Raw genomic sequence first — 11708 nt, 5'->3', positions numbered from 1 at the left:
TTGAATCAACATGGTTCGAATTGCTATGTTTTATTTATATCAACACTGTAGACATGGAATATTCACTTGACTTTCGCAAAATGTACTGAAATATTCCTTGTGGCAGAACTGGCTAGTCTTTAAGATCATTTTTCAGGCTTAGATATATGATGCCGGATCTCAAAAAGCACCCAAGCCCATATTAAACACATTTTTTAAGATGAACACGTTTGTCTGCAAGGGTAGGCCTACACTGTATATCTATTGGCCAGCTCTGAGAGTGTGCATTCAATCCTAAATTATGCACTGCACTGTCAAAGATGTCACTCCCAACCCTTTGCACATATTGCCACAGGAGTCATTTTCAGCTCAACAGAAAACCATTCGCTGCAATCCAGCCAGACCATAGCTCCCATTAACCCTGTGTTTCGCCCCGAGCTGGCCCCCGGCCTCAGTTAGCAGCATCTTAATGGCTGTAAACACACACACACACTGACCTTCTACATCGAACACATGCAGCCCTGTGTTAGAGGATGGCTAGGATACAAATCTGCACCAGCACAATGCAACTGCTACATTAAAACCATGTATCCTGAAACACTTGTGTTTACTAGTTTTACACTCAAGACAAAGTGTATGTTGTAAACAGTTCAAATGGAAGTACATCAAGTGCTTCTTCATATACAAAATTTGACATTAAATATTCATAATGATTTTTACTGTGTACACAGTACATTTGATCAAAATGATGACTAAAATTGGATAAGATACAGTTGTTGATGTTTGGATGATGAATCCACTTTTTTCTACTTGTTGCAAGCCGTTCATTTCACATTCACTTAAACTTGATCCACTCATTTAGCCAAGACTAACAAAGTACATTCTCCACACTGCAAGTGGGTTTGCTGAGGAACAACATTCCATTTTCCACTTTCACCTTGTTCACTCCAAAAAGCACAGACACTGGAAATTTTATGTCAACCAAACGAATGGCATACAATTTCAGAATTGTCACACACTAGCACCTCCACAACACGTGCTCCTCCAAGGACCACTTCATACCGACCACTGATTTCATGCAGCACACTGTTCAAGGGCCTTTGGATTCTAAAGGGGGGGGGGGGGGGCAAAGCAAGGCTTTGATCACTCTAACCGACTCGTCCTACAGGTTTGTTAAGTCAGAGGTGCTTCTCGACCCTGTCTTTTCTGAGAGACTCTGAAGAGACACCATCTGACTGGGGTTCTCATACACACTGGTGTGAGAGCACCACTCCGAGAAGGTCTCCTCGGACACCTGGGTCATCTTCCCCGACCGCTGGCCCGACTTCTGCCGCCGGAGGGAGAACATCCGGGGGATGCTGCTGCTGCTGCTGGCGGTGGAGGAGGAGCTAAGAAGCGAGATGAGCCGCTGGTGGTACTTGCTCTTGATGACCTTGGCCGAGCGATAGAGGTCGCCGATGAAGCAGTAGCAGATGGGGTTGAGGCTGGAGTTGGTCAGGCCCAGCCACTGGGCAAAGGGCCGCAGCTGCAGGACCCAGTGCGGGGGATGCTGCACGTGGTCAATCCAGATGTCGGCCAAGTACAAGGGCAGCCAGGAGACGGCGAACAGCAGCACCAGGGCCACCACCATCTTGGCAATCTTCTTACGCATCTTCAGGCGCGATGAGTACAGCGCCTGGCTCTGCGGGTCGAAGTCGGCAAAGTTGCGCGAGGCCCACCACAGCTTCTTGCCCGTCAGGAAGCTGATGACCAGGTTGAAGGTGACCGGGATGCAGTAGAGTGTGACGAAAAGGAGCACATTGTAGACCTGCTTGAGGCGCGGGTACGGCCAGATCTCCCGGCAGATGGGCAGCACGATGTCGCCAATCAACGAGATCTCATCGCGCTGGTTCATGAAGATCAGCGGCGAACAGATGGCCGAGGAGAGCACCCACACCACCACGATGGTCCAGGCGATCTTGCGGCGCGTGAAGAAGGAGCGGGCATTGAGCGGGCTGTGCACGCTGTAGTAGCGGTTCACGCTGATGACGGTCAGGCTCAGGACACTGGCTGACACGGACACCGCCTGTGTGAATGGCACAGCGCGGCACAAGAAGTCACCATACACCCATGCCGTGTAGATCTTGTGGCCCAGGGTGACGGGCATACAGACAAGCACCACCATCAGGTCGCACACGGCCAGGTTGATCAGCAGGCTCCTGGTGGCACTCACACCGGACAGGCGCTTGCTCCTGCGTCCGGTCAGCACGTGGATGGCCATGACGTTACCCACAAAGCCCACCACGAAGGACAAGATGTACATGACAGTGAGCGCGATGGTGGTGGGCTCGTGGATGGTTACCAGGAACAGGGTCTCCAGCTCGCTGTTCCCGTGGGGGAATATGCCATTGTCAATGTCACCTGCTTGTCCAAGGGATTCATTTTGTGGCTTAAGGAGTAGCCCAGCTTTCTGGTTTTCTGCTGAGAAATTCATTTTATTCTCCGGGGCATAGCAGGATGAGCAGGTGTTCTGAGGGAGAGCAGAGCACTCGATTTGCATAACCTGGTCACTGCACATCCCAGCGCAGAAGTCCTGGAACTCGGAGGCAGAGTGGGACAATCTTTCATCGAATTTCAGGTGGCTCCCATTAGGCTCCGCAGAGCAATCAGTTTAGTTCCTTCAGTTCGCTGCTGTGAATGAAAGAGCACGCGGGCAGCATCAACGGCAGTTCACCTTCTCCCAAAAAAAACAAACTTGTCTAGTTATACCCATAAGATGTTTTAATACTAAACTAAATTCTGTACTATACTGTACAATACTATATTGTGTGCTATATTAAGTGCGTAAAAGTATTTCACTCGATCAGTCATTGATATGTCAAATAGATTTTCTACCTCTCAATCAGTAGCACTATGCAGTAACGCAATACAGGAAAAAGATGCAAAATTACACCAAATGGACCTTAAGTAACCCGCACCAAGGATGCACAATATTAATATATATGTTTGAAGACTGAAATAAATGTGGTGGAATAAGGTGCAATGCGTGTAAACAGGTGTCAGATATTACACATCACCAAACGTTAGTTCCTCACAACAAATCGATGAATGTGCTCCGGAACAAATCTTATCACACAAACTGTCACTTAACACCTGCTTTCCATATGTATTCAGCAAACCTCTTTATGAAGAACAGCCAAGTCGAAAGGCAGTTGAATAATCCCTACCTGTTCCCATGATAATCCCTGGAAAAACGGCAAAAGCCACTAAAACGACTCGATGAGGAAGTGAAGCCCAGCCTTCCACTTTTCTGCTGCCCACATTATCACACTAGGGGAATTGATATCTTTTGAACGTCCCTGCTTTTCTCTCTTGGAATGAAACCTCATAGACACGACTGCATGTCTGGTTAGATCAGAGTGCGGAGAGGTATGTCACTTGCGCGCCACGGCACTTGTGAGAGTGTGGAGCGCGGTTTGATCTTTTTTCATCAGGCGTGTGCAAATTACAGTGTTATGTCAAGGAACCAATCGAATGCTGGCGGCAAAAAAGGGTGGAGGCAACTAGAAATGGATATCTTCTTAATAAATAAAATGCGCTAGAAGCCTTCTAACTCTCATACTAGATTTAGGCTTCAGGCATTTCGTAAACATCATGTACACGATGCAATCAAATACCAACAGGAAGTGCATTTAACGGTATTATGAATCTGAACTAACACTGTATTGGAAAAAAAACTTTGAGACACATTTTTTTAAGGACATGAATCCTCTGCAGAGGGATTGTGTTGTTTGTGTGTTGACTTCAGATATTTCAAAACAGTGATCAAAGGAGAAATCCTTTCAGTAGGGTAATTCTGGGTGGATGAACTCATTTCAATAAATGAGTCTAATCTGAAGACGTGCAGCAGCTGTGGCCCTAGAGGGATGAGGAGCAGTGGTGTAGTCTAGTTAGCTGTAGTGGGTATACTGTGATCAACCCCAAATGTTAATATCCTTGTCTATTTTAACTGGGTATACTGAGATGGTGATGCTTTTTAAGTGGGTATACTGTGTAGTCCTGTGTATCACGTAGACTACACCACTGATGGTGGAGATTCATGTTTAGATTGTATTGCTTTGAATGTTAAGATTTCTAATATAGACATTTATCCCACACATCCATACATATGTTTATTGCGGGTATCTGATTACCACTATAGTGTTGGAATTAAACTTCACTCTATGCTCTCGAACCTTTTGAATAAATGCTGTAGGTTACATTAATGCTCATACATTCATTTGCATGCCATCTGGAATGAAATATGTATAAATTCGACATTTGACATTTGTGCTCCCCATCCACATGGACCTGCCTGATAAAAATGGAAATGAAATCCATTAAGCATCAAGGATTCTTCAAGTCAGCCAATAAATCTCAGTGGCTGTCAATTCTGCCATTTATTTTCACATTTGTTCCTCTGATCATGACATTCAGTTAAGCTATATCCAAATCAAGAGTCTAAACAATTCCATATATCCAGCAAGATTGAGTGTTTAAAACACACGATGAGGGACAATGACTAATCCACTACAAACAAACAAAAGCTTACTGCTGCTAACTTGCATCCAGAAGGCATCCTCTGAGAACGCCTTTGACTCAGTAAAAGTGCTTCTTGGTGATCTCTAAAGAGGAGATGTTGACGTCATTCACCACCTGCACCTTTGTGATCGTCTTTAGGTCTTCCACGCGGTGTTTGTACTGCATGATCTTCGTCTCGTCGATGTAGACGTGGAAATTTTCATTGTCTGAGTAAATCTCAATCTGTGAAGATAACAATTAGTACTAATGTTAACTGTGCTCTTTGATTTTAGGAGGAAATTGAATTTATATTGCTCTTATATATAGTACACACACACACACACACACACACACACACACACCTGTTGTTGTTGCACACTTGTTTTTTAGAAGTTAAAAAGCAACCCCACAAGTATATGAGTTACTAAAATTGGAGGTGTTACCAAAAACGAAAATAATACACATTCTTAAAGTTTGTGTATAGACAACTGATGGTAAACCAGACAGTCACCTGGAAAGGCTCCTCAGCTCCGAAAGGGAAATTGGTGCATCTCTCCTCCTGTCCCCAGTGGTTGGCCATGAAGGAGTTGCACACGATGTCCGACTCTGTGAAGCGTGGGTTGAAGTGGAAGGCTATTCTGTCATCCCGATCACATAGGAAATTAATCTCAAACCTAGGGTGCAAAGCATGGAGCATTAGAAGAGATTGCCCCAGACCTAAATGAAAAATGTAGGAGCAGACAGTTTTGCATTAGTGAAAACAGAATAGGGTCGTAGAGGTCATCTTCAAATGATGGCAGTATGATGATAAAGTAACTGGATTTCTCATCTTCTCTCTCTGTTCTTTATCTTCGTTTGACCCTAAACTCAGATGTTGAGCCACATTTCTGACAAGTGTAATGACAGATTATCACTCTCCCTTCCTGAGATGGGACTAGACTGCTCAAGTGTGCACCCTGTTCACATTTACAAAATATACAATCATCGAAGGCGTTCACATGGGACGGCCAGTTTTCCTTCTCTCTTGAATTAATTGTTTTGCACATAACTGCTTTCTCCAGTACTCTGATTGGTGCTCCACCTTGTTAGAGGTTATTGGATTCTTTTGTTGCCACTTGTAATTTAAGGATGATGAATGTGCATCTGTCTCTCAATGTACTGGGTTAACTATTGGGTGTCATTAAGTATTCTCACTCCATTGGTATAGAACTGGCACACTGTGAAAATGATTTCAAGTGGCCATGTTGTCAGCTCCATGTGTCAGTTGTATAGCTCCATGTAATATTCACCCACAAACAACATTGTGGTGTGATTGTCTCCCAAAGAATACAAGAGGTATGCCAACTCAGTGATATTCTATTGAGGTGTTGGCATCTAATACATACCTGTCAACATTTAGCTTTCCAAAAACGGGAGATTTTTTTTCTGGGGGGGGTCAGTGTTTGCATATTTAACATGTTTCATACACGTGTTTCAACACTGCATTTCGGTCGTTGCTTTTACCTTACCATTACCTTACGCATGCCAGTTATGTATCCACCAGCTGCCTGCCTGTAGCCTACTTCCAAAACTCCAAAGCTGCTTGCTGTCTGATTTGGTTGCGAGGACACAAGTTCAGTGTATCAACAACACTCAATAACAGTTTATGTGATGTGTTAATCAATTAAATTCCCAACAATTTCACAACAGCTAGTTCTGGAGTAGGCCATTCAACTAGCCTGCTTGCTTACGAGATTCAGGCTGTGCACTGCGCAGTCAGCACCAGCTGCCTTATTTGGGTTTTGGATTGCCAGGTTTTAACCCTAGCTATGACAAAACGGTTGAAATTGAAAGTAAAGGCCCGTCCCATTTCTCCCCCCTTAAAACTTCCACTTGGTTTTGATTGCCCTCAACATTAAAGCCCCCTCGACAAGGGAAGTGGAGGTGAAGATCTTTCCCTATGAATTGGGATACCACTATATGCAAATTAGCGTAGCGAATGTGCTCACCTATGTCACGCGCAGCGCCGACGTGTCTACCGGTAGTAGCCTGCTACTTTTTCATTCAGGAACATGCCCATTCCAGCGGTCATTGTTGTGTGGGCTGTACTGGTTTACCTACGTCTGGTTAATTAACAAAGATACGTGTTCATGTGAAAGCCAGAACACACATCTTTTAATATTGACGAAACTACCCAGATCAGATATATAACGTTATTTGATGGGCAGACTCTCTCAAAGCACTCAGCAGATATCATGAACATCCTCCGATAGCTTCGTGAGATATTTTCTAACATTAGTGTTCAAAACTCAACAGTCCATCAGATGTGCATCAAACTAACATATTCCAACATATTTCGAAATTTTAATATGCTTATTTGCGAAAATATATGAAAAATGCGGCCGGCTCGGTGAGCTCGCACGGTATCCTGGGTAATTTCATCTCCCACTTCGTTTTAAGCCTGCATCGGTCCTGGCTATATTTTGAGGGTTAATTTTAAAGGGAAAATAGCACTTCCCCTTTGCTCCCTAAAGTAATGGGACACCCTAGCCCTACTAGCCTAGAAATCTAGACGCGCCCCTAGCGGCAGCGCTAGTCTAGCAACTCTCCGTTGGCTTGTGAGCTCCAGAAATCGAAACTCAATCAGGCCAATGAAATCGTGTATAGAGTCGTTAGGTGGGCTTAACATAATGATTGATGGCAGAGTTGCAACGGTTTGGCTTGGATTCCCTGCTACTTGAAAACAAATAAGATGGATGTTGCTGTTGGCGAACAGTGTGACACGAGTTTAGCTTTTATTAAGTTGGCAAACGTTTGAACTAGCCAACTAGCTCCGCTAACTAACTAACTAACACATGGGACTCATAGCGCTGCCGCTGTCCTATTGCGTGCAGAGGGAATTTGAAAGACAACTGATTATCCTGCCCCTCGGACTGAGCACTGTGAACGGTGAATGCCCAGACCCTACATTTTAATGTGGGTCTGGCTCGTCAGGCTATAGCCCTACACGTGCACGCGCAAAAACGAGGTTAGGGCAAAAATCTAGGGGTAGGGGAGGTATTGGGACGGACCCTAAGTGATTGTGTATGTGTAGGGTGTATTTCATACACAATCTGGCAACCTGGGAGATGTCAGACTAATAGAAAAAATGAATGGATCAATGATTTTAAAATTAAGTTTGAAGGCCATGCAAATTACGGGAGTTTTCCGGGAAAAATAACTAAACGGGAGGGTGCCGGGAGATGACCTTGAAATACGGGACAACCTGGGAAAAACGGGAGTGTTGACAGGTATGAAATACCCTAATGATATGCTGTGCAGGACTTCACAGAGGTCGGACCTGCTCTGCCTCTTTCCCAGAAGGAAGTTGGACAGATGACATCTGTTTGATGTGTAGTCAGAACACGACTCTCCCTTGAAATCTATCTTGAAAAACCCCGAGGACTGACCTGAATAAGCAATTAGACCTAACTCTATGCTCACAATCTCTTCATTTGAAGTTGCATTCACAGATAGCGACCACAGTGACTATAGGCTACTGCTATGTAATATTGTTGAAATTATAAGTAAGTAAAGTAAGTGAGTCTGTCTTTTATTCATAGAGCGCATTTTTCATGCACACAACACAAAGCAAAGAGGCGTTATGAACACAACAGGGGTGGGAAACTAGATAAGCAGCATTGGACTGAGTTGATATAGTATTAATCCTGAAGTATGGAAGAATAAATACTCTTCTCAATATAGCCTTCTATCGATCTTAAATCATATTCACACCATTTCTCTAAACACAGTGGATATATCCGGCACCAACATGAGACATGTCAACTTTTCCCCCTGTGGAAATGACGTCCAGACCAATAATAGAGTATGAATAGACTAGAGAGCGATCAGTGGTGTCCGTTGGGTCATGTCACATACTTACTTGTTTGCCTCTGAGGGGGTTTCTCCTTTGAGGATGATGCTCCAGCCTGGACACAGGCCATCAGGACAGGAAGCCTCAAACTGTGAGGGACAAGTAACGGGTGCTAATCACTTTAGCGCCGCCAGCACACGTCATTGCTATGTGCTCATGACTCAGTGTACTTTCAAGCTCGGCAAGGAAGCACAGTACATCTGAACACACTAAAGAACAGTGTAATCTTCTCAGACAATCAGGAATTTTACATCACATTGCTTCTAAGAGGGGCAAACAGAGAAATGGTTGAGGTGGAGAGAAAATGTAAAACAAAACACACTGTAGGGTTAATTACTCTCTCGAATTTCCCCTTGGGGATCAATAAAGTATCTATCTATCTATCTATCTACTCCTAGACCGCCCCCCTATTAGCCTCTTAGTGCCTAAACATGGTCTTCTCTGGCAATCCGCCCCTGGCTGTCCGGTCCCGCTTGCTATCAGCATACCATTATCAGCTCATTGTTATGTGTGACTATGAAGGGATATGCTAGATATTCCATCAGAGACCACACGCCTCTCTTAAGCTTGCAAGTACTGATAGCAGACTCTCTCTGGAGGCCATCTGAGGAACAGTTAAGCGCTGTTCAAACAAATCATTTTCTTTCATTAATGGTAGCAGGTATGTTTACGGAATGCATTTACTGCATAATTTTCTGTGATAATCTGCATTTGAAATATGGAAGTCTGAATTAAAAGAGATTTCAGATTGAACAAATAGGATCTTATTAAGGGCAAGGTTTGTTAATTTGTTATAATAACTACAATAAAAATCAATCTTTCCTGAACAGTAATTTCCTTCAGGCAGTACTCTGACAAAATGATTTATTATTATTATGTTTCTTTTCCCTTATTTCCTTTGATGTAGCTTTTTGAGAATTTAATCCGTGAACTTTAAAGGTCTTATGAGGCTCAGGAAAAACATACACATCATTTTGAGTCATGCCATTCTGAGGCCACAAAAAAAAAAAAAACAGATTACTCTTAAGGTGTACTCTTGCTCAGAAAAAAGACTTCACTCTCTGCGTCTTTCTCTGTCTCTGTCTCTGTCTGTCTCTCTCTCTCTCTCTCTCTCTCTCTCTCTCTCTCTCTCTCTCTCTCTCTCTCTCTCCACTCTCCCCTCTTGCTACTGGGAATGCAACACTTTGCCATCTCACTGAACTACACCAAACAAAGCACTGGGCTCCAAATGCTCAGCTCAGCTCTCGGCTCCAGGAGGAGGAGCATCTCTCCCCGGAGTGCGGCGCAGTGATAGAGGAGAGGAGAGGAGAGGAGAGAAGAGGAGGGGAGAGGAGAGGAGAGGAGAGGAGGAGAAGTGATTAGGACGGGAGCTCTGCTCTCCCTCTTTAGACGGCTACTTGTCTTGGAGGGTGGTGGTGGGGCATCTTCCATCTGCAGTATCACTGCTGCTTCAGCAACTTCCACTCATCTTATCTGCTGCTGCTTCAGCGTGCCTGAGAACATTATGTCTGCGTCTCTCTCTCTCTCCCTCTCTCTCTCTCACACACACACACACTGCCATAGCTGTCTTATCTAGGTGCAGTGACTGTCACCTTACCTCTCCCAAGCCAGGGGCTAGAGCAGCTCCCAGTGTGGAGAGAGAAATGGAACATGTCACTGCCTCACTGCCCCCACCTAAACACTGTATGCAACGCCTGCTCTACACAACATACAACACTGCAGATGCCACCTGAAGAAAATAAGATGGTAAACTGACACAAGCCTTTGAGTGGTTTGTGAGGAGGTGTGTGTGTGTGTGTGTGAGTGTGTGTGTGTGTCTGTGTGCATGAATAAGCTTAAATGAACATGCTGCAAAGGTGAATAAAAGATCCTTCCTTGAGTGCATTGTATTATAACTATGGCAGCCTCTAATTTTTTTCTTCTCAACCTAATGATAAACTATCAAATTGTACCAGTGTTTAGGGGTGACACCATGTCATTACCTAAAGTGCAGCAGCACGGAGAATAATTAAATACCCATCACATAGAATGAGAGAGAATGATGAGCTGTGCAAAAACGTTCCAAGATCTTTTTTTGTCCATATCTCCTTTAAAGGGACAGGGTGTTTCCATTGGGCTACATCTGACTCTTTCTCTGCATCTAATGGCCTGTAACAACATTTCAATGAAAGGGAGAATCGTGTATGGCGAGTTGTATGAATGTGTGCATTATTATGTGCATACATATTGCATTATTGCATATTGCATTATTGACTCTACAGCCACTGTGAAGTAATTTGTGTATATCCTGTATGCATAACCTATGTACAGTCTGTATTCTTTTTTACTATGGCAGTGATGTAGTATACAGTAAGTTACACAGCGTAATAGCATTTGCTAAAAGACTAAATGCACCCATATCTGTTGAGTACAGTATTTCACTTTATTGACCCACCAGGCTCTGTATGTATCTGTCTGTGTATATTCTAATATGGTAATTTAGTTTACTGTAAATGATCCTGGGTGATAGCATTTGCTAAAAGACTAAATGCACTGTATCTGAAGTGTGCGTCTTACCCGTAATGTCATCCTATCTGCAGGGTTTTGCGATGTCCAGTTCGCGTCAGGGATCTCCGGTTGCCACTGTTTTGGCAGAGGGATGTCATTTAAAGAGCGGTATGAAGACCACGTGAGTGGCAGGCTTTACTGGGATCAGGGAGGCAGAAAGAGGCCTTTGTCTGAGGTGAGACCAGCAGCGTTCATCACTTTGTTCATTCTCTGCTTAGATCCTCAAAGAGCGCCCGGCTGTGTCTGTTTGGTTGTTTGTGTGTGTGTGTGTGTGTGTGTGTGTGTGTGTGTGTGTGTGTGTGTGTGTGTGTGTGTGTGTACACACTGCCAAACATTAATCAATGTTTTCATGGTGTATATCTGTGTCAATTTGCGTGTGTGCGTCAATGTTTTCATTGTGTATGTGTGGGGCGTGTTTGCGTTGGCGCGCGCGTGTGTGTGTGTATACAGTAGGTGTACAGTATGTGTGGTTAGGCAGCAAGTGGTATTGCACCACCTGTTGCAGTTCATGTGGAGATGCATCCATTAGACTTGAGCTGCAGATAATAAAATAAATAAATGGCTCCAATATGAACTGTAGAGGTCAGATTAAGAGAAAAGTAATGAATTTAGTGTATATTATTTAAAGCCACAGAGTCATCCTGTGGGACCCCACACTGGAGGTTCGTTAAATATTCATCAACGTTGTGCACAATGACAGCTGATTTTCAGAAGTGCATCATTCAGTCTCTGGGGAGAGTTGACCTCTTCA

General features: G+C 44.0%; 2 protein-coding genes across 2 annotated transcripts; both read right to left on the bottom strand.

Annotated features, from left to right (window-relative positions):
• On the bottom strand, window positions 1-3412 carry LOC121704851 (QRFP-like peptide receptor). The gene is made up of 2 exons (XM_042085376.1): window positions 3186-3412; window positions 1-2649 (listed from the first exon to the last, which is right to left on the bottom strand). The coding sequence occupies exon 2, from the start codon at window positions 2534-2536 to the stop codon at window positions 1142-1144; it is 1395 nt and encodes a 464-aa protein (XP_041941310.1). The 5' UTR covers window positions 2537-2649; window positions 3186-3412; the 3' UTR covers window positions 1-1141.
• Window positions 3413-4470: 1058 nt separating this feature from the next.
• Window positions 4471-11073, bottom strand: grifin (galectin-related inter-fiber protein). Its single transcript, XM_042085399.1, has 4 exons — window positions 10967-11073; window positions 8420-8499; window positions 5030-5192; window positions 4471-4761 (listed from the first exon to the last, which is right to left on the bottom strand). Exons 1-4 carry the CDS (start codon window positions 10976-10978, stop codon window positions 4597-4599), a joined length of 420 nt encoding a protein of 139 aa, XP_041941333.1. The 5' UTR covers window positions 10979-11073; the 3' UTR covers window positions 4471-4596.
• Between the last annotated feature and the right edge of the window lie 635 nt (window positions 11074-11708).

The sequence above is a fragment of the Alosa sapidissima genome, chromosome 3, assembly GCF_018492685.1.
Source record: "Alosa sapidissima isolate fAloSap1 chromosome 3, fAloSap1.pri, whole genome shotgun sequence".
NCBI classification, from domain to species: domain Eukaryota; kingdom Metazoa; phylum Chordata; class Actinopteri; order Clupeiformes; family Clupeidae; genus Alosa; species Alosa sapidissima.
The sequence above is the reverse complement of the archived record's forward strand: the minus strand, read 5'-3'. Positions and strand labels throughout refer to the sequence as shown.